Below are 24,132 nucleotides of genomic sequence, written 5' to 3' on the forward strand. Positions count from 1 at the left end.
TCAGTGACTGTGAAGGACGTCGCGTTGTCAGATCACTACTGTGTGTTCATTGATATGTGGGCCTCACCAGTCAACAGAGACAGAAGGGTTTGTGTCAAGAAAAGGATTATAAAGGACTGCACAGCTACACTTGTGCACTACACCATGTGAACGATCCAACTCTGTTGATGATCTGCTGAATAGTTTTAATACAAAAATTGTCAGTGTTATGGATGCGATTGCACCAGTTAAAATGAAGGCTATGTCTTGCAAACAGAAAGCACCATGGAGAAATGCTTCTGTTGTTCAAATCCAAAAGAGGGAGTGTTGCAAGGCAGAACGCAGATGGCGTAAAACAAGTCTTCATATTCACAAAGAAATCTACAAATGGCACACCAATGGCACCTGAATTAGTATCAACTGAGAGATGTAATGAGTTTGCTTTCTTTTTTAACACTAAAATCCAGAATATCAGACAAGCGATTAGTACATCTATATCCAACAATGAGTCTGTACCCTCTCCATCACCTCATAAAAACTTCTTAGTTCAGTATTGTTGACACAGTTAATCATCTCAAATCATACACTTGTAGTCTTGACACATTACCAACCAATTTTTTAAAGAGTGTGTTTCACACTATAGCACCAGACATACTCCACATTGTAAACACCTCACTCATGTTGGGGGGTTTTCCGAGCTCACTAAAAACTGCAGTTGTAAAGCCTCTTCTAAAGAAGAAAAATTTAGAATAATCTCAGATCAGTAATTACAGACCAATTTCTAATTTACCGTTCATTGGCAAAATCATTGAGAAAATAGTTTTCAGGCAAATCACTAGTTTCTTGTCCATTAACAGTAGCCTAGACAACTTTCAGTCCGGGTTCCGGTCTAATCACAGTACTGAGGCTGCTCTAATCAAGGTAATTAATGACATCCGCTTAAATACAGAGGCTGGAATGGTATCTCTTCTATTACTTCTTGACCTTAGTGCTGCCTTTGATACCACTGACCTTAAGATTCTTATAGATAGACTCCAAATTGGATTGGACTCTCAGGAACAGTCCTGAAGTCCTGAGAGGCAGTGTTTAGTTACTATGCCACTTTTAAATGGAACCAGCCCCGACTATAGACACTTTTAAATCAAGACTTAAAACATTCCTGTTTGAACAGGCTTACAGCTCAGTTTAAAATATTCTGCACTTTTCTGTAACGGCATTTTATTTCTTTTCTTTTATTGTCATTTTAAATTGTTTTAATCATTTTACTCTTTTTATGTAATTTTCTTATTGGACATTTATGATTTTGTTCTGGCTTTTGATTTAATTGTTTCTTTTTCTGTAGAAGCACTTAGCCAAATAGCCAGCCTAGCGGTACTACAACTTAGGGCCAATGAACAAGAGCTAGAGATGTCATGGCAACATCAGGCAAAGGCTGAGGAAGAATTAAGCCAGATTAAGCATGAAATGGAAGAAGTTAGCACCTTACTCCATTTCTCTACTAATGTTCCTCCAGCCACCACAAGGGTAGGACAGGATCAGCCGTTGTAAGCTGTCCTTGCACAAACCTTGCTAAACCCAGAGCATTACAGCTTCTGGCACCCACTGTCCCTACACTCCCAAGGCCACACCTACAGGGACCTGGATAAAATTGATGCACATAACAGATGGCTCCAAAGTTATCTTCTCATATTACAAAAATATTGATGACAAAATCTACAACGATTTCCAGAAGCCTCAGTAGATGATAAACTTTATATAATTAAACTCACCTCCAGTCGAGATGTCAGTAATTTTATTGAATGAAAGCATGGTATGAAGTGTTTGCAAAGTATTGGAGGAATAATTTTCCAACCACCTGTCACAGACAGTACCGGCTGCTGCTTTAAGTATAAAACAACAATGTCAGAAATCACCCCAACAATATTATAGCAGACTCAGGCAAGCATATTTCGGACCATGAAAAGACTCGGGAATGGAAAAAGATTTAAACATTAAATCACTCTTTGTACAAAATCTCCATCCCAATACTAGCCACCTTTTAGGAGTTTATACTTGTCCATGCACCCTGTCTTGTAGACAGTTACATGACTTAGCCCCAAGGGGTATCTTTAAGTCTTAAAATGGTCTGAAACTCCACAGGTTCTAAATGGTAATGCTGATTCTTTGCCCTTTAGGATTTGAGGGAGCCACACACATTGATCCACAAAAACCGGATCGTGATTCCCAGGTTCTTGGTCAAGAGAATGCCCGGGATCTCCCAGACTTGCACCATGTTGCGATCACTACAACCCACAAAGGACGGACAACTATCATGATGCAGATTTCTGGGATCACCGGACCAGGCTTAATTATAGACCGGAGCATTTCCCGCCTGAGAACCAAGGCAATGGCAGTGGTTAAAAACTGTCCTGGTAGTTCAACAGGATGCCAGAGAAAATCTAGCTCTAGATGATCCGTCAATTATAGACGGTGATACACCTGTCTGACAATTCATGGGACATTTAATTGAAAACGGGGTTGCCTGAATGTACTATTTGTCCACCGTATATTAGTTACTTTAATGCCACTGTTCCATCAAGTCAGAGGCATTGCTCGGCTCAATAATCATGATTTGCAGCTCCAAACCTGTCCCCTAAAAAATCAACCCTACTCCCATATGGGTATTACAATGAAACCCATGGCATTTATATATTTACATATTGGACATATGACCTTGGTGCATCCTGTCCAAGTATCCCCTCTTGAAAGTATCCTGTTACCAATCAGAATACATCTCCTTAATCGATTCGACTCACTGATTGACTTTAAGAATTTAAAATTTGTGCCCAAGTGTGTGAGCCTCTGCCCATGTTTTCTCCAAACCACTAGGAAGCTCAGTGTTGCCACCTCGAGGCTCGTCCCGAATCATTAGGAAGTTCACCCAGTTACACACATTTCATTGAGGAGTAGGCCTTAAGCCGGTGGTGAGTGACATCAAGTGTCTTGTCATCATCACACCCTGATGTTTGATAACCAGTACCCAAGCCATGATTGTTGGTATTCGCTGATTAGTAAACACCTCCTTTAGAGAGGCCCAACTAACCTATGACAAACGTGATACCTCAGAAAGAGTGACCCTGATTGTGCCTACTGATCTCCTTCCACCACAGCCTTCATAGTTGTGACTCCATGTTCCCCTGTGGAAAAACAGACTCGCAAACGGGAGGATATGTAGTGAACTCAGTACCTAATCTGATCAAGTTCTCCTTCATCTTAAAAGGAGACTCCTTTTGTTTAAGTTACCCATCTGGTTTCTCTAAAGAACAAAGAAGTTTGGGGATGACCCAATCACCTAACCTTGCAGTCGGCACCCTTTGTGACGAAAATTTATTGACATAAATGATCCCCTCACAGCTGGAAATAACCTAATCAGCAGGGATTGAAACAAGACATCTGTTCATGTAACCTCTGTAAGTCCCGGAGGAATTTCAACATTAAAAGGAAAATATTTTATTTTTAAATACGATGAATACGTATTACAACCTAATGTGAGACTTCACGTGACAATTGAATTGACATTAAACTACGATTCATAAAAGGAGATCCTGAATAAAGCTTTCAGGAGCAACTGAGTCCACATGTGGAGCAAGAGGCCTCCAAGCAGACATGCTAAAATACGACACCATATGACTTCAAAGAGTCATTTGTCTAGCATTTGCCATAATTCCTGTATATTTTTCTTTCTCTTTTTACAATGATAAATTTCTTAATCTCAGTTGTATTATTTTGCAAACCCTATTACATTTTTGAGTCCCTGATGTAACCCACTCAGATTGTAAGATTGAATGTGATTTTTTTTAATGACATTAATTTAAAATAAAAAAAATATATTAGACTTATATTTTGAAGACTGTGAATAGATAAATTCATAAATGCTCAGGTTAACATGACTTTAAATAAACCCCTATTTGTTTCATATAATATTTTGTTTTGTTTATATGATGTGTAACAAACTGTGGATTAACCCACCAGGGAAAATGCCAAGTTACTAAGAAATATGCTTTATCCTAAATATCTTTTTTTATAAGCAAATAAATTCACCAGGACATGATCAGCCTGAATCTCTTTGTAATTATTTCTGGGTGAGCACTAAGTGCGAAGCTCCAGCATGGACACCTCAGGGCCAATCACCAGCAGCTCTGCCAGAAAATAAGGGTCCATTCGGAGTGTAGGCTCATCCCTGGAGATGGGACCAAAAGACCATTGAAAAGCTTCCCACGCAGAATAAATCTTTAGTAAGTTAGTGAGTCAATCATGGAGTGAGTACAATTTGGAGTTCAGTTCGTGTGGAGGTTGGATCTTCGATTCCAGCAGTACAAATCAATTTTGAATCGACTTCAGGATCCGCCAATGAACAAAAGACGATTCACTCTGGCTTCACAAAGGAAAGCATCCATAAAAGAACGGCCTCAATTTTAAGTATTGGGCCTTCTACAGAAAGATAATACTTGTGACAATTATTATTTGTTTAGTTTTATTTTTAAAATGTGGCCTGGCATTGTCTTGCTGAAACAAGCAGGGATGTCCCTGAAAAAGACGTTGTTTGGAGGAGAGCATATGTTGCTCCAAAACTTGTATGCACCTTTCAGCATTAATGGTGCCTTCACAGATGTGCATGGGCACTAACACACTCCCACACAATCAGAGATGCTGGCTTTTAAACTTTGCGCTGATAACAATCTGGACAGTCCTTTTCCTCTTTGGCCTGGAGGACACAACGTCCATGATTTCTAAAGACAATTTGAAATGTAGACTCGTCAGACCACAGGACACTTTTCCACTTTCCGTCAGTCTGTCTCGGATGAGCTTGGGCCCAGAGAAGCTGGCGGCATTTCCGGATGTTGTTGATATATGGCTTTCGCTTTGTTTTACCTTGCACTAAGGTCACAGGCATTCAATGAAGGTTCTCTCCAGATTCTCTGAAACTTTTGATGATATTATGAACTGTAGATGATGAAAACCCTATATTATATGCAATTGTAAATTGAGAAAGGTTGTTCTGAAACTGTTGGATGATTTGCTCATGCAGTTGTTCACAAAGTGGTGAACCTCACCCCATCTTTGCTTGTGAATGACTGAGCCCTTTGGGGATGCACCCTTTATACCCAATCATGACATTCACCAGTTTCCAGTTAACCTGGTCACCTGTAGAATGTTTCAAGCAGGTGTTTTTTGAGTATTCCTCAATTTTCCCAGTATTTTGTTGCCCCTGTCCCAACTGTTTTGGAACAGGTTGCAGGCCTCAAATTCAAAATTAGTGAATATTTGCAAAAAAAACAATGGAGTTTATCCGTTTGAACATTAAATATTTTGTCTTTGTAGTGTATTTAATTGAACATAATTTGAAAAAGATTTGCAAATCATTGTATTCTGTTTTTATTGATGTTTTACATAACGTCCCAACTTGGGGTTGTATATATACACAGCCGAAGCCACAATCCACTTGGCTCTTCGGTACCTGTAAGCTGCCTCCAGAGTCCCTTGAGCCAGCCAGGCTCGATAGGACACTTTCTTCAGCTTGACAGCCTCCCTCACCCAGGGTGTCTACCACCGAGTGCAGGGATTGCCACCCTGACAAGCACAGAGAGCCTTGCAGCCATAGCTCCGTTTAACTGCATCAACAGTGGAGGTCCAGAACATGGTCTATTCTGACTCAAAGTCACCAACCTCCCCCAGGATGCAGGTGTGGGAGTTGAAGTTGAGGTTCCTCTGCCAAATGTTCTCAGCAAACACTTAACACACATTTGGATGAGCCATTCAGATTGGGGGGCCATTCCTCCCAATTACGTCCCACCAGGTCTTACTGTCATTGTACACATGAGCAGAACAATGGAGTCCTCAGAATGAGTACTCTCCAGCACCTCTTTAAGGTCCCCAAGAAGGCCAGGTACTCTGAACTGCTGTTTGGTGCATAAGCACAAATGACAGTCAGTGCCCTTTCCCCAACCCGAAGGCACAGGTAAATTACCCTCTTGTCCACTGGGGTAAACCACAACATACAGGTGCTAAGCCAGGGGTGCCATGAGTAAGCCCACTCCTGCCTTACGCCTCTCACCCTAGGCAACTTCAGAGTGAAGGAGCATCCAGCCCCTCTCACCTGCCTCACCTGCCAACCAATCCAGATTGCACCAGACCTGGATTACAACCTCTCCCACAGGTGGTGGGTCCATGGGAGAGTGGACTCATGTTGCTCTTTCAGGCTAAGCCCTGCAGGCCGCTAGAGTGAAAGTCAGACTTTCAAAAAGTAATGTTTTCTAATGGAAAAATATTAATAGTATAGAATGTCATAACTGCCCCATCTGCCATTTGTATTAGGAATGTTTCTTTGATGTTTTTTTAATACATTTATTATAAAATCACCCGGGCAGCCCGGTGGTGCAGCAGGTAGTGTCACAGTCACACAGCTCCTGGACCTGGAGGTTGAGGGTTCAATTTGCACTCTGGGTGTCTGTGAGGAGTTTGGTGTGTTCTCCCTGTGTCTGCATGGGTTTCCTCCGGGTGCTCCGGTTTCCTCCCACTGTCCAAAAACACACATAGGTAGGTGGATTGGCGCCTCAAAAGTGTCCATAGGTGTGAGTGAATGGATGAGTGTGTGTCACTCTGCAAAGGACTGGTGCCCCCTCCAGGGTGTGTTCCTGCCTTGTGCCCAGTGATTCCGGGTAGGCTCTGGACCCACCACAATCCTGAACTGGATAAGCGGTTTCAGACAATGAATGAATGAATGAATAAAATCACCCACTGATTCTGGACATAACCATGTTACAACTGTAAAATAAATGCATAAAATATGTTTCTGAGAAAGAAAATATATTTTTATTTTACGTTGCTGGGCAATTACTGGAAAATGTTTCCATTTGCTGCACTGCTGCACTTGGTGAACTCTTCAGCAACCATTGATGGCAGAAAATATGCAAATAGTAATAGAAATTTAGCCAAACAGCCTTTTTAAAATCTGACACCTCATGGGCACTTTGTCTATCATATTCTTTTGATGTAGATAACATGTGATCCACCAATATGCTTGTTATTTATCTAAGTAAAACATGCTAGCCTGCCAAAGTTTTGTGGCTGAAATAGAAAATCCAATTAATGTAATATCCATAGGTTTTCAAAACCACATTTTATAATTATATTTTTTTGTCAAAATTCACTCAAGCAGTTAGAATAACATGCCAGAAAGTAAAATCATTTAAGCAGTGTTTAAAACTGAATTAAATAGATGTGCAAGTAACATCAATGTGTAACATTTAGTAAGTCTACTGTCACAACTGTCCTTGCTAATTGGTAGTCAGATTAAATTACACAACTAGGAACAAATTATTTATAATTTCAGGATGCTTCAACCAAGCAGAATACACTATACAAAATAACATACTCTAGTTAGTGGTGATAAAGATAACAGCATTAACCATTACATGTTAATGCTGCAACCATGGGAGTGGTTGTTGTAGATTCTGAAATATAAGGGGGAAAAACATTTATTTATATATCAAACTGAATTATATTTTTTTCATAAGTCGTGACACATTTGGATCCAAGCCAGTGGATTTGAATCTTAATCCTGGTGGGCTTCTGCCCTGACCCTAAAAACCATCTACAACCACTGTACAACATTTAGCAAGTTTACTGCCACAACTCTCACCAAAGTGTAGTCCAACTAACTTTCACAACTAGAAACAAATGTTTTCTCATTTCATGATGCTTCCACCAAGCACAATACACTTTACAAAATAACATGCTCTAGTTAGTTGTGTAAAAGATAACAGCATTAACCATTACCTGTTGATTTTGCAATGATAGGAGTGTTTGTTGCAGATTCTGAAATATAGGGGGGAAAACTTTCATTTATATATCAAACTAAATTAGATTATTTAGCCAGTGTTTCTGAAACCTAATCCTGATGGACTTCTGTCCTAGCCCTAAAAACAACCTGTGTACAATATTTAGCAAGTTTACTGCCACAAAACTACTTGTCAAAGTGTAGCCAAACTAAGTTGCACAATAATAAAAAAACATTAGCTACTATATTACAAAGAACAAATTTTAAAAAAATGTACTTGTATGTATTTCAGGATTCTTCCACCAAGCAAAATACATTTTTACAAAGTAACATGCTCTAGTTAGGTTTGTCAAAGATAACAGCAATAACCATACCTGCTGATGTACTGGTAGGAGTGGTTGTTGTCACTGAAACAGAAATGTAAATAAATATTATATAAATAAATACATTTTTCATATATGAAACTGAATTACATTATTTCATATGCCACAGGCTGATAAAACTAACAATTCTGGTATGCAGGGTAGAAAATAAAATTTTAATATATAGTAAACAGGTTTTGGACACACAAACCAGTTGTTCTCATTCCTGATCCTGGTTGGCCTCTGCCTTGTAGGTTGTAGTTTTCTTTTCACTAAATCACACATATTTAAACTTCAGAAGGTACTCTTAAAGTGTGCTGAGAGCAGATATAGCAAGACAATATCCAGACATATCAGGGATGTGTGCATTACAGCAAAAAAAAAACTAAAAATATATACAAATTTATGAGATTGTGAAGATTATGGAAATCCATTAACAACTGATGATTACTCTGGCTTCATATCCAAAAACAAATGTTCTTTTACAATAGTTTAGCACAAAACACAGAGAGTGGGATACAGTTACTTGTTAACCTTCTGGGGTCTAAGGAATTTTTCTTAACTTTTTTGCAAATCTTCATTCAAATCTTAAATTCACATTTACATGCACTTAATCTCCATGTTTTTATTTATTTATTTATTTATTATTATTTATATATATAAAAAGGGTTAACTCAATTAACTCTTTTGGGTCTAAGGACATTTTCTCATTTTTTGCAAATTTTCTGAAATTCACCTTTAAAGTACAGGGATTATAATTATATTGCCCACATGTTTTTATCAAAATGTTCTGAACAATCTCAGCTCACTCATTAAGAGATGCCCTTGTGACCTAGAGCATTGTATGATGAGATAATTGTCTCTAACACTGAAAAACTTAAATCTTTAAACCTTACATTTTAGTGAAACAATCCCTTTGCTCATCCATCCATCCATCCATTATCTGTATCGCTTATCCAATTTAGGGTCACGGGGGGTCCAGAGCCTACCTGGAATCATTGGGCGCAAGGTGGGAATACACCCTGGAGGGGGCGCCAGTCCTTCACAGGGCAACACAGACATTCACTCCTACGGACACTTTCGAGTCGCCAATCCACCTGCAACGTGTGTTTTTGGACTGTGGGAGGAAACCGGAGCACGGACACGGGGAGAACACACCAACTCCTCACAGACAGTCACCCGGAGCGGGAATCGAACCCACAACCTCCAGGCCCCTGGAGCTGTGTGACCCCCCTTTGCTCATGTGGTTTAATTATTTTGTTATTGAAATGGTTTTATCAGAGTCTTAGGTTCACAAAGTTAGAGGCTTGCTTTCCCCTTCATCATGTGCATAAAACCCCTCATTTTCTAAAGCTCAGTTTTCCTCATCGCTGTTTTTCAAATGTGGCGCACCAAATTCAGCGAATGTAAACATTTTCAAGCCATTTCTCCGACGTTGACTGAATAAAACAGAGGAAAATTGAAGGGATGGGTAAGTTCTTAGTGATTTCTTGATAGTCCATTGATCAGTTTCAAACAAAAACAGATGGACGCAAAAATTCACCACTTACAAGAGAGATGCAGATGACGGACAAGTTAATCGACCATTTAGGCAGAGGCAGAGGCGGTCTGCCTAAAACTTTTTTACAGACTTGCAGCTTGGGATGTAAATCATGTACAGTTTCGCAATCAGATGCTTGGTGTCATAACGCTGTTGTGGTCTGCAAATACTGCTCACCGGTAGTGGAACTGATGATTATTAAGTGCCGACCGTTCTATCTAAAGAAGCTCCTCCAACATCAGGAATGAGGCGCTGAATGAACTGTATCAGCACATCAGTGATCAGTAGACAGCCCACCCTGATGCTTTTCTCATCCTGGCTGGGGATTTCAACCACGCAGACCCAAGGGCTGTGTTTTCTGGACTTTATAAACACATAGACTTTCCAACACGGGGCAACAACACTCTGGACCAGGTCTTCACCACACAGAGAGGAGCTTACAAAGCCCTGCCCCTCCCCCACCTTGGCACCTCTGATCACCTCACTATTATGTTAATGCAAGCTTTCAGACCACTGGTTAAAGTCATCAAACCAGTTCTAAAGCAGGTACGGGTGTGGCCGGATGGCTCATCAGAGGCACTTCAGGACTGTTTTAGCACCACAAACTGGAATGTGTTTAAAGTGGCTGCTACTTACAACGACTCCACAGATATTCAGGAGTACACAGCAACGGTCTCTGCTTACATCACCAAGTGCGTTGATGATGTAACTGTCCTCAAGGCCATCACCATTCGTGCCATGGCTGACAGATGAGGTCCAAAAGCTGCTGAAGGTTAGAAATGCTGCCTTCAAAGCTGGAGACCAGACAGGCCTGAAGACAGCTAGGGCCAACCTGTCCCGTGGCATCAGAAAGGCTAAAAGGCAGCACTCTAAGAGGATAGCCCAACACTTCAGTGACATCAGAGACACTCGGAGCCTATGGCAGGGAATTCAGTCCATTATGGATTACAAACCCCCGCCACAGACCTGTGACAGCACCTCCTCTCTGCTGAACAACCTGAATGGGTTATTTGCTTGGTTTGAGGCCCTAAACCACACCCCGGCACATAAATCCACCCCCCGCCTGGAGACCAGGTGCTCACACTATCCTCAGACAAGGCGAGGAGTGTATTCAGCAGGATCAATGCTAGAAAAGCTCCTGGACCTGACAACATACTTGGTCGTGTGCTGAAGGATTGCGCTGGCGAACTTGCAGAGGTGTATTCTGACATCTTCAACACCTCACTGAGTCAGGCTGTGGTCCCTGTATGCTTCAAAGCCACCAATATAATCCTTGTCCCAAAGAAGTCATCAACCTCCTGTTTCAACGACTACCGCCCGGTTGCACTTACCTCCATCCTCATGAAGTGCTTCGAACGGCTAGTTATGCAACACATCAGGTTTTCCCTCCCCCCCTCCTTGGACCCTTACCAGTTTGCATATAGATCAAATCGTTCGACTGATGATGCTGTATCCACTGCTCTGAATTCAGCCCTTACTCATCTGGACAAGAAAGACACCTATGTCAGAACGCTTTTTATTGATTTCAGTTCTGCATTCAACACAATCATCCCCCAACAACTCATTCAGAAACTGGACAGACTTGGACTGAACACATCACTGTGCAACTGGCTGCTTGACTTCCTGACTGAAAGACCACAGGCAGTATGGGTTGGCAGTAACTCGTCTAGCACCATCACTCTGAACATGGGGGCTCCCCAAGGATGTGTGCTGAGCCCCCTTCTGTTCACTCTGCTAACCCACGATTGCTCTCCATCACACACCTCCAACCTCTTCATCAAGTTTGTAGATGACTGTGGTAGGCCTCATCAGCAACAATGATGAGTCACACTACAGGAGCGAGGTGAACTGGCAAACACAACAATCACTCTCTGAACACTGCGAAGACCAAGGAGATTGTGGACTTCAGGAGAACTCGCACACAACATGCCCCTCTATACATCAACGGGGCTGCTGTGGAGAGGGTGAGCAACACCAAGTTCCTAGGGCTAGGACCAGCAGACTGAGGGACAGCTCCATCCATCAAGCTGTGAGAATGCTGAACTCTCTCCCTGCTCTGCACCCCCTCCCACTTCTGCCCCCCCTGCACACACTACTCAGCACCTGTCAATTACCACGAATACCCAACTGTGACTTTGAAAAACAGGCAGGCACTCAATCACTTTATCCAGCCTCCAGGCATCATACCCCTTTATTAGCACTACTGTTTACACCGGTCCTGTTTATATTGGTACTGTCACTTAAGCTCCCCATCAGACCTAACTGTGACTTCAATAGAACCGGTATGCACTTGTTCACTTTATTTAGTTGTTATACACTTATCTTGCAGTATTGTCTACTCTGCCTTGTACATCCAGTATCCTACCTCCTTCTATTATAATTTTTTGCACTATTGTATACACTGCCTTGTACATCCATTACCCTACCTCCAAATCAGGTTATTGTCTTCAGTTAGTGTCCCATTATCTCATGTATGTCTATCAGTTAGCTGCTGGTATCGTATGTCCTGCACTTGTCTTCTGTTTGTTCACTTACATATATTTATATACTTAGCTTAGTTGAATTTAGTTTATTTTCTGTTAAATGTTACTGCAGCTTGGAGATGAGAGTAATGTAATTTCAATCCTTTGTATGTCCTGTACATATGCAGAATTGACAATAAAACTCTCTTGACTTGACTCTCTTGACTCTTGAGATGCAATCGAAAGAGCAGTTTCTACACATTCAGAGAGTGTTTGAACTGCACTGTGTTATGGTACAGATATTAAAAGAAACATCAAAAAATATTTTGACGTGCCGGCGCACTCCTTGACCCTAGAATGTTAAAATCTGAACTTCTGATCAAAAGTAAAGCACATTTTATAAGTAAGTCATAACTATAATTTAGAAAGTTTAGAATATCCTTCATTTGCTATTATTAGGGAGCAGTAGAGGGTAAAACATGAATAGAATATAGAATATAGAATATATATATATATATATATATCAATCATTGGCGGATGCTGATCTTTCAAGGAGGGGATGCTCAATTTCAGCCTACATCATAAACTGTGTCGGTTTATTTATACGTAAATGCTACCCTCCGTTCCTTTTCAAGAAAATGATCTGTGACCCTGTCGTAACAACACAGCATCTTTTCTAGGGACTTGACTAGTGTCCTCTCAATGGCCAGCAGAGCCAGGCTGCTTAAACAGCCTTGGCCCATGTGAAATGTGCCCACATGTGAGTGCTTTTGACAGTGGAGGGGCTCAGCAGCACCCGCTGGACAGAAACTGCGATAGAAGTCAGAAAGAGTGATAGAAGTCAGTCTCCAAACACAAGCAGCTACAATAAAACCCACCAGAAATAGACGCTCGATTTGTCACTAGTCGTTTTTAACAAAGAAAATGCCGCTAAGAGGATTAAGAAAGTCTCCGGTTCAACTCAGAACAGAATGAATTTAATTGCTCCCATGGATTTTTACACCAAAGGATCGCTGATTTGCTCATTTTGCTGTCAATCAAAAAGGGATTCAGCCTCAGACAGATCATCCAATCATCATGCAGAAGCTGAGCATCCGGGTCAGCCGAGGCCAGTCCACTGCCCCATAGACGCTGAGCGTCCGATGGGCGGGACAAAGTCCAGCATTTATCCATTGACTCGTCTCGTTTTGCTGCACTTCGCTGCTTCGCTATTGAACTCTGTGGACACTCAGGGTCCACACTGTTTAAAGCACCGCGAATCTGTGGGAATGATTGAGAGGAAAGCCGCGTCTTTACCAGTGATAAGTAGCTGATCCTGAACAAAAGTTGAGGGTGTTGTAGTGCATATTTATTCAATGATATGTACACACAACAGTATATATTTGATCACTTATTTTTTGACATTTTAGGGGGAGCTGAGCTTCCCTTGCAGTCTTAGAGCAATCGCCTCTAATATATATATTATATAATATATATAGTGTATTAAAGTGGGAGAGGTTGAAAGCCTTGTCCTTTTGTTTGCAGACAGCATTCTGTTGAGCATCTCAACATTTCTCATAATTTCTGCCCCGTGTCTTTTAAAATATATAGCAAAATGACAAAAGTGAATATATGCCACTTACTCAAAATTTAGACTCTAGATTTCTTGCTTCATTGCCCTTTAAAGTAGCTAGAGAGTAGTTAACTTATCTTGGACTTCAGACTTCCAGGAATCCAAAATTGTTATTCAAGTTGCATTTTCAATTGGCACATGATAAGCTCCGTTCGTTTATTGGAAAATGGAAATTACTTCCATTATCTATGGCAGGCTGAATAAATGCAATTAAAAAGATTACACTCCCAAGAGTTTTATATCTTTTTCAAAAGCTCCCCATATGTTTACCTAATTCATTTTTAAGCAGTTTGATTCTGTGATTTCCTCTTCTGTTTGAGCTTATAAGACACCACACATTTCAAAAATTCATCTACAAAAAACTTCTGGATTAGGTTTACCAATTATTAAACATTATTACTGGGCAGCAAATGCCACGGCCCTCTCCTTCTGGCAGCTGGGATTGCCAGAGGGCCTGGCATTGAACTCTGCTTCATTATGGAATATTTAAATTTTAGAAAAATTAAATTTGAGGCTAGTTAAATCCAAAGGTCCTCTCTTTTGGTTTTATTGTTTGCTAAAGTGGAATCTAGTAAAACCTAGATAAGTAATAACTTTATAATTTTAAATTCACTTAGGATCTTATACAAGATTAAAAGTTTTGCTGGGGCACCAAACATCTCAGACCATATTCCAATTTTGCATAATCATCAATTTCTGCCCTCTTGGTTGGATGGGGTATTCTCTATAGTTCTCTATGTTCAGAAATATATGGTATGTATATGTAGACGAGAGCTTTGTTTCCTTCGATCAGTTCAGCAATAATCTTTCCTCTGTACACTTCTTCCACTACTTGTTAGAGATAATATTCCCAATTTTGAACATAAACCAAATGATCACCCACTATATAAGTTTTTTTGTGTGTGGATCCTTTGTCTAGGCAATTGATTTTGTGGTTTATTTTGGTGTTGTACTCAAGCCCTGATACTTCTCAATATAGGGAAGCCTGAGCAAGGGAGATTAACAGTCAAATATCAGAAGAAATTTAGGATGAGAACTTGTCCAGAATATCAGATTATTCTATAAACCCCCCGATATAAGGGGGTGATGGCTGGCATGGTTGTGACCAAAAAGCTGATTCTCCTGAATTGGAAATTGCCATCTGCTCCTTTGTTTAAACATTGGTTGTTGGAGATGATCAAATTCGCTTCTATGGAACACCATCGCAGTGGCAACCAAGTTACACCAGGGTACACAAACAAGATCCGGATTGGATAATATATATATATATATATATATATATATATATATATATATATATATATATATATATATATATATATATATATATATAAATTTCCACAGAGAGATCGAATGCAGCATTAACCTATCACAGCACCATCTTCCAACCTTAGTCTCATACGATCCCAATTCTTGCCCTGAGCCCTAAGTACTTTCTTGGAGTGAGCACTTTAAGGATAATGAGCAAAAGAAGCGCAACATTATATAATGTTTTACTGGACTCTCAAAAAGTAATAAGTTGAATATTGTAATGTGATTTTTTTTTCTGTGTTTCTGAGACAAGCAGTTTTAACTTTCTGACTGAAAGTGGGAGAGTCTAAAACTCTTAGCATGAAAAAAAAGCTTAACGTGGCTTAATGTACTAAAACAATGACCAAGGAACACTACATTTTTCTCAGATTTAATCCTAATCATAAGTGATTTGTTGTCCTTAAACAATGAACCTTTATCTCAAACGGAGAGTAATAAATGTAATGTTAAATTATTTTCTTCCTATTTAAACCCATTATATGGACATCTAGCCAGGCATTGCATCGTGTCCACCTCCTACTCTGGTGTCTTCTCCAACTGATGTTTCATTGGATTCTGCTTCTGCTGCTCCAATTTCTTCTTTCAACCCTCCAACATTTGATGTGAGTAAACACATTGCCTTGGTACTGCCTTTTAGGGAAACAGAGGTGGATATGTATGTTGGGTTTTTGAGCATACAGCTATTGCTTTAAATTGGCCAAATTGTGTATGTCCCTTTTGTTACAGTACAGGTTATTAGACAATGCTCAGAAATGTTTATCTCTGCCATTACAGGATAGCTTGCAGTAAGATGTTGTTAAAGCATCCATCCTACATTCATATGAACTTGTGCCCGAAGCATATAGACAGAAATTTCACCTTCCCAAAGGGCTCAATTTTTTTGGAATTTGCCTGGGAAAAAAGATTCTGCTGGATAAGTGGTGCTCGGCAAGTAAAGTAGCAAATTTTGTATCCATGTGTGAGTTGATTCTGTCTGAGAAATTCAAGAACTGCTTACATGAACATGTGTTTATTTATCTTAATGAATGTAAAGTTACATATTTGTCAGAAGCAGCAGTATTGGCTGATGAATCAAATGTTTTGAATCAAAAAAACATCTATAAGGAAGCTAAGACCGACTCTTCAGTAGTAAGTGACTGAAGGCCTAAGCAGGCCCAATCCAGTTGAACCTCAGATGAGAGTTTTCACTGTCAGAAGCCTGGTCATTTAATAGCCACATGCACCAACCAAAAATATAAGCATGAAAAGCAAACCTCCTACATTAATCAGAATAATAGTTTGGCACTATTAGATACACAATCCTGCCATCCTGCCATTCCAGATCCTATTTATCAGCCTTTTATTACTCAGGGTTATATTGTTTGCTGGGTCTGTATCCCATAAATATTCTTCATGATACCGGTGCCTTAATCATTTGTACTTGCAGGAGTGTTGCTAGTGGACAGTCAGGGTATTGCTATGCAGTATGTTAAGGTTCCTTTGCACCATGTTTATTTCACTTGCAGTCTTGCCACTGGTAAGTACAGAATGGGTTTCTGTCCCTCTTTACCAGTGAAAGGGCTCACAGGATGACTCGTTTTCCTATACTGCATCCCAGTGTCCCATGGAACAACCTACTTTGTGCACAACAAGAAGACTGGGGATCAGTCATTAGCTATGACCAGTTTGTAGAATTCGGAAAGGCTAACTGCCTTGTCTACAAAAACTGGAGATAAATAAGTATTATTTTATATAGATCAGAATGTTTTAATGAGGAATCGGTCACCTCATACAAATTATGAAGCCACTTGTGTTTGTTAAGTTGTGATGCCTAATATTTTTCGACAGCATGTGCTTCAGCTGGCACATGATCACCCTTGGTCCAGTCATTTAGGTATTAACAAAATTTTATATGTTCATATACTTAAGCCATTCTTGCAATGTTTGTCAAAGCTCAGGGAAGCCTAATCAGGTTATTCCTCCTACTCCTGTTTGTCCTATTCCAGTGATTGGGGATCCATTTGAAAGAGTATTACTTAATTGCATAGGTCACTTGCCAAAAACCAGGTCTGGAAACCAATACTTGTTGACAATAATGTATCCTGCAACATGTTTTCCTAAAGCTATCCCTTTACTGAGTATAACTGCCCGAGTTATCATTAAATCTTTGAAAATTTTAAATGTAAAGAATTTTTAAGTAAATAAAGAATTTTACTACTTTTGGTCTGCTAAGGAGTGTGCAGACTGAACAAGGTACTAATTTTCTGTCCAAAGTGTTTTCACAAGTTATAGCCACTCTAAATATTGCTCACAAGGTTTCAATTCCATATCTTCCTGCATACAAACTTGTGCTCTTGGAGACCCTTAGTGGGTCTCAGGAATGGATGAAAGATTCTTATGACATACATGCAGCTTTTAGACAGTTCCAACCAGGTGATAAAGTTATGATAAAATTTCCTGTCCCTGGACAATTACTTTCAGCCAAGTTTGCTTGCTCATATACTGTTGAAGAAAGACTTGGTGCTACATATTATTATTCAAACCCCAGATCAAAAACATTGGAAACGTGATTGCCATGTCAACATGTTGAAAGCTTACCACTCTCATGCCAACCTGCTGTTGATGGTGAGATGCCTATTGACACCATTGTTTCTGCTGGTGTAGCAACAGCTAGCCCTGAAACTGATGTTACAAATGGGTTTATATTAAGAGACCATCCACAGGTATTGTGTAGACTTGCCAATTCTGAAATGCTGCAGAACCTGGCCCCCATATAATGTCACTTGCCAGATTTGCAAAGCATAGATCTTGAGGAACTAATCTGTGGTTTTATTTCCATTTTTACTGATGTTCCCTCCCAAACAAATATTTTATAATATAATATCCATGTTACTACCACCTCAGCAATTACAAAACATGCTTGTCATATTAATTCTGTGAAGAGAGCTGCCATAAAGGAGGCTGACTATTTGTTAGAGCATGGTTTGGTGAAGCCAAGTTGCAGTCCTTGTCTCCTTGTTCCTAAGCCTAATGGGTCATACCAATTGCGAAACAAATTATAGGTGTGTAATTTCTATCACTATGTCTTATTCCTATCCTTTACCCAGAATAGATGACTGTGTTGATAATGTGGGTTCTATCATTCTGGAAAATGAGCACAGCAATGATTCATTCAAGAGGTAAGAAAAGACCCCACAACAACATCCAAAGAACTGCATGCCTCACTTGCCTACATTAGAGTCAGCGTTAATGACTCCACCATAAGAAAGAGACTGGGCAAATATGGCCTGCATGGCAGAGTACTAAGACAAAAACTATTGCTAAGCAATAATAACATTAAGGCTCATCTCAATTTTACCAGAAGAAATCTTGATGATCCCCAAGATTTTGGGAAAATACTCTATGGACTGACGAGACAAAGGTTGAACTATTTGGAAGGTGTTTGTCCCATTACATCTGGAGTAAAAGTAACACTGCATTTCAAAAAAAGAACATCACACCTACAGTAAAATATGGTGGTTGTAATGTGATGGTCTGGGGCTGTTTTACTGCTTCAGGACCTGGATGATTTGCTGTGATGAATGGAACCAAAAAAATCCTGAAGGGCAATGTCTGGCCATATCTGAATGGCTGAAGAAAAAACAAGTGAAGACTTTGGAGTGGCCTAGTCAAAGTCCTGACCTGAATCCCATTGAGATGCTTTGGCATGACCTTAAAAAGGCGGTTCATGCTCGAAAACCCTCCAATGTGACTGAATTACACAATTCTGCAAAGACGAGTAGGCACAGTTCAACCTATACACTTCTGCTGTCACTACCAGAGGGAGAAGAGACAAAAGTTTCATTGTAGAGTCCTTAGATAGAAGAACTAAGCTGAACTTGCCAACTTTGATTGAAAGTAACAAAATGCCAAATGATAGGATACCGACCCCTGGATGCAGTAAATTGGTATGCTCGTATAAGGCTTATTGCTTACCACATTCCTCCACAAAACCCAGAAGCCAAGATCCTTCTCCTTTTGGGTCGTAACATCCTTCAAGTTCATAAAGTGTGAGAAAGACATAATGGGCCCAATAACACACCCTATGCCCGGAGACTTGACCTGTGTTGGGTCATAGTAGGAGATGTGTGCCTAGGGCCAATACACAAGCCTGCAGTTGTGATTTCTTACCGCACTCACATAATTAAAAGTGGCCATTCTACCTTTTTTCCTCCATGTCCTAACTGGTTTATCATTCATGAGTTAATTAAAATGAAAGAAAAACCAAAAATGAACAGCTTAATCAATTGTGTGTGTGTGTGTGTGTGTGTGTGTGTGTGTCTGTGTGTGTGTCACCCTGCCTTGTGATCAATGATTCCGGGGAAGCTCCAAAACCAAGTTCCAGTGTTCTATGACATATTTATGGCAAAACATTTCTCTTTTATATAAAGCCATTTTCTGAGACACAGTTCATTTGGTGAGAGCCATATATACTTTTTTTTTTTTCACAAAAGTGATATTTGGTGGCTGGAGTGTAGCATTATTCACTGACATAATTCCAATTACTCGAATTTATAATGAATACTTTAATTTCCTTTTAGAGTAAAATAAGGAAAACAAGTTTTTCCAAATGAAAATAACTTTAATACAGAGTACTGTAATGTCCTACCAACTTTCATGGACATGAGATATTCTATGCATTATGTAGCATGTATGTGTCCATATCATGAATTCACGAAATTATTGACAAAAAAAAAAAATCCTTATTCACGACACATTATTCAAACCATTCTAAATGATTATTTGAAAAATGTTAAGTCATAATCATCAGCAACAGATTCAAATAACAAATATAACTTTTAACTTTTTTAAATGACTAAAGAGAAAATGAAATGGGTTGTGTGACATGATATAATGACAAGGAAAATAGCTTTAGACCTACTGTACCTGTTGTGGTATGCATTGTGGGTATTACTGTAGTAAATGAAGTGGTCATTTCTGGAATGTAAACAAAATCATATTTCAAAGCTCTGCAACAACCAAAAGCATACTGTAATTTTACATAGCTCAACTAAACTACTTTGTTCAGTCCAGTTTCAAAGATGAACTCTTTTAACCAAGTGCCACTGTTCTATGACATGCTTATAGCAAATCTTTTGTCTTAAATATAAAGCCATTTTCTCACACACTGTTAATTTGGTGAGAGATACATTCTTTTTTCTATTTTCACAAAAGTGCTATTTGGTAGCTAGAAAGTAGCATTATTCAATAACATAAGTAGAATAATTCCAACTTACCAAACTTCCAACTTATTATGAATACTTTAATTTACAAACTTTTTTTGCCTCTTTTGTATTACTTTACTGTCCCTTTGCTGCTATAACACTTTGAATTTCCCCATTGTGGGACTAATAAAGGCTTATCTCATCTTATCTTAATATCCGTCAGAAGTAAAATAAAGAAAACATTTAATTTTGTTGTGCAATGCAAAAAATTTGAAGATTTACAAATTAAAATATCTATAAAACAGAGTACTACCATGTCCTACCAGCGTTCATAGACACGAGACGTTCTATGCATTATGTAGCAGTTATGTGTCTGTATCATGAAGTAACAAAACAAAAAATTTTCAAAAAATTTCCTTATTAAAGACACATTACTTTAACCATTCTAAATAATGCCTTGAAAAATGTTAAGCCATAATCTTACTCTTTTGTTGCCATGCAAAAGACTCAAATGACATGATATACAACTTTGATAGAATGACACACAAAATGGTTTTAGACCTATTGTACCTTTTGTGGTATTCGTTGTGGGCATTATTGTAGTAAATGGAGTGGTCACTTCTGAAATGTAAACAAAATCATATTTCAAAGCTCTGCAACAACAAAAAGCATTTCATTTTACATAGCATAACTAAACTCCTTGGTTCAGTCCAATTTAAAATATGAACTCTTTTAACCAAGTGACACTGTTCTATGACATGTTTATGGCAAAACATATGTCTTATTTATAAATCCATTTTCTGAGACACTGTTACTTTAGTGAGAGCCATATTCTTTGTTCTATTTTTCACAAGTGATATTTGGTGGCTAGAAAGTAGAATTATTCACTGATGGTTCCAGTTGTGTCAATTTATTACAAATACAATGATTTCCTTTTGGGGTAAAATAAGGAAAACATTTTATTTTATTGAGCAATACAGTAAAATGTAAAGGTTTTCAAATGAATATAACTTTACTACAGAGTACTGTCATGTCCTACCAGCTTTCATGGACATGAGATATTCCATGCAATATGTAGCAAATATGTGTCTGTATCATGATATCACAAAACTATTATTAAAAAATATTAATTCAAGTCACACTATTTAACCCATTATAAATGAAGCTTTGAAAAATGTCAGGCCATAATCTTAATTTTTGGTGCCATGCAAGAGACTCGAATAACAGAAATACCTCTTTCATATGTTGGATATTCAATATGTTCTTAATTTAAATTCTTCCAGGACATGAGACATTCTATGTATTATATATGAGATGTGTGTCCGTCATGGATTTACAAAACTATTTGAAAATTCCTTAAGATATACTATTTAAACCATTCTAAATTATGCTTTGAAAAATGGTAAGCCATAATCATACTCTTTTGTTGCCATGCAACAGACTCAAGTAACATTCATTCATTCATTTTCTGTAACCACTTATCCAGTTCAGGGTCGCGGTGGGTCCAGAGCCTACCTGGAATCATTGGGCCCAAGGCGGGAATACACCCTGGAGGGGGTGACTCAAGTAACAATATGATCTTATTTTCTTTTGTATCTTTAATATTTTCTTAATTTAATTTACCTAAAAATCTTAAAAATGGAAAAGAAACACTGAGGTAAATGACTGAAGAGAAAATGAAATGGTTTTTATGACAAAATATACAACTTTGAAAGACTGACAAATAAAATGGTTTTAGACCTATTGTACCTGTTGTGGTATTCATTGTGGGCATTATTGTAGTACGTGGAGTAGTCACTTCTGAAATGTAAACAAAATCATATTTCAAAGTTCTGCAGCAACAAAAAGCATGCTGTAATTTTACATAGCTCGACTAAACTCCTTGGTTCAGTCCCGTTTAAAATATGAACTCTTTTAACCAAGTGTCACTGTTCTATGACATGTTTATGGCAACACTTTTGTCCTGTAAATAAAGCCATTTTCTGACACACTGTTAATTTATTGAGAGCCACATTCATTTTTCTGTTTTCACAAAAGTGATATTTGGTGGCTACAAAGCAGCATTATTCATTGACAATTCCAGTTGTGTCAACTTATTACAAACACATTAATTTCCTTTTGGAGTAAAATAAGGAAAATATATATTATTTTTTCATTAAGCAATATAACAAGATTGGGCGGCATGGGGGCGCAGCAGGTATTGTCGCAGTCACACAGCTCCAGGGACCTGGAGGCTGTGGGTTCGATACCCGCTCCGGGTGACTGTCTGTGAGGAGTTGGTGTGTTCTCCCCATGTCTGCGTGGGTTTCCTCCAGGTGCTCCGGTTTTATCCCCCAGTCCAAAATAACACACGTTGGTAGGTGGATCGGCGACTCAAAAGATTCCGTAGGTGTGAGTGAATATGTGGGTGTGTGTGTGTTGCCCTCTGAAGGACTGTCGCCCCCTCCAGGGTGTATTCCCACCTTGCGCCCAATGATTCCAGGTAGGCTCTGGACCCACCGCGACCCTGAACTGGATAAGCCGTTATAAATAATGAATGAATGAATGAATATAACAAGATTTTAAGTTTTTCAAATGAAAATAGCTTTAATACAGAGTACTGTCATGTCCTACCAGCTATCGTGGACATGAGACATTCTATGAATTATGTATGAGATGTGTGTCTGTATCAAGGATTTAAAAATTATTTGAAAATTCCTTATTCAAGACATACTATTTAAACCATTCTAAATGATGCTTTGAAAAATGGCAAGCCATAATCATACTCATTTGTTTCCATGCAGCAGACTCAAGTAACAATATGATCTTATTTTCTTTTGTATCTTTAATATGTTATTAATTTAATTTCCCTAAATATCTTATAAATGGACAAGAAACACTGAGGTAAATGACTGAAGAGAAAATGAAATGGGTTTCATGACAAAATATACAACTTTGAAAGACTGACAAATAAAATGGTTTTAGACCTATTGTACCTGTTGTGGTATTCGTTGTGGGTATTATTGTAGTAAATGGAGTGGTCACTTCTGAAATGTAAACAAAATCATATTTCAAAGCTCTGCAACAATAAAAAGCATGCTGTGATTTTACATAGCTCATCTAAACTACTTGCTTCAGTACAGTTTTAAACATGAACTCTTTTAACCATGTGCCACTGTCCTATGACATGTTTATGGCAAAACTTTTGACTTATATATAAAGCCATTTTCTGACACACTGTTATTTTCTTTTGTATCTTTAATATGTTCTTGATTTAATTTCCCCAAACATCTTAAAAATGGACTAGAAATACTGAGGTAAACGACTGAAGAGAAAATGAAATGGGTTTCATGACAAAATATATAACTTTGAAGGACTGACAAATAAAATGGTTTTAGACCTATTGTACCTGTTGTGGTATTCGTTGTGGGCATTATTGTAGTAAATGGAGTGGTCACTTCTGAAATGTAAACAAAATCGTATTTCAAAGCTCTTCAACAATAAAAAGCATGCTGTGATTTTACATAGCTCGTCTAAACTCCTTGGTTCAGTACAGTTTTAAACATGAACTCTTTTAACCATGTGCCACTGTTCTATGACATGTTTATGGCAAAACTTTTGTCGTAAATATAAAGCCATTTTTCTGTTTTCACAAAAGTGATATTTAGTGGCTACAAAGCAGCATTATTCATTGACAATTCCAGTTGTGTCAATTTATTACAAACACAATAATTTCCTTTTGGAGTAAATTAAGGAAAGTATATATTATTTTCTCATTAAGCAATATAACAAAATTTAAAGTTTTTCAAATGAAAATAGCTTTAATAAAGAGCACTGTCATGTCCTACCAGCTTTCGCAGACATGAATCATTCTATGTATTATGT

At 38.6% G+C, this 24,132-nt stretch overlaps 1 protein-coding gene across 1 annotated transcript in view; it reads right to left on the reverse strand.

Annotated features, from left to right (window-relative positions):
• Positions 1-22,035, reverse strand: part of LOC136702135 (adhesion G protein-coupled receptor F4-like) — a 66,704-nt gene extending 44,669 nt beyond the window's left edge. Inside the window, exons 1-5 of the mRNA XM_066677034.1 lie at positions 22,018-22,035; positions 20,839-20,889; positions 19,991-20,041; positions 8,173-8,205; positions 7,798-7,836 (exon numbers count right to left, since the gene is read on the reverse strand). Coding sequence (XP_066533131.1) covers positions 7,798-7,836; positions 8,173-8,205; positions 19,991-20,041; positions 20,839-20,889; positions 22,018-22,033 — 190 coding nt within the window. The 5' untranslated portion in view covers positions 22,034-22,035. The remainder of the gene's footprint in view (positions 1-7,797; positions 7,837-8,172; positions 8,206-19,990; positions 20,042-20,838; positions 20,890-22,017) is intronic.
• Between the last annotated feature and the right edge of the window lie 2,097 nt (positions 22,036-24,132).

This window comes from Hoplias malabaricus, chromosome 7, assembly GCF_029633855.1.
Source record: "Hoplias malabaricus isolate fHopMal1 chromosome 7, fHopMal1.hap1, whole genome shotgun sequence".
Taxonomy (NCBI): Eukaryota; Metazoa; Chordata; class Actinopteri; order Characiformes; family Erythrinidae; genus Hoplias; species Hoplias malabaricus.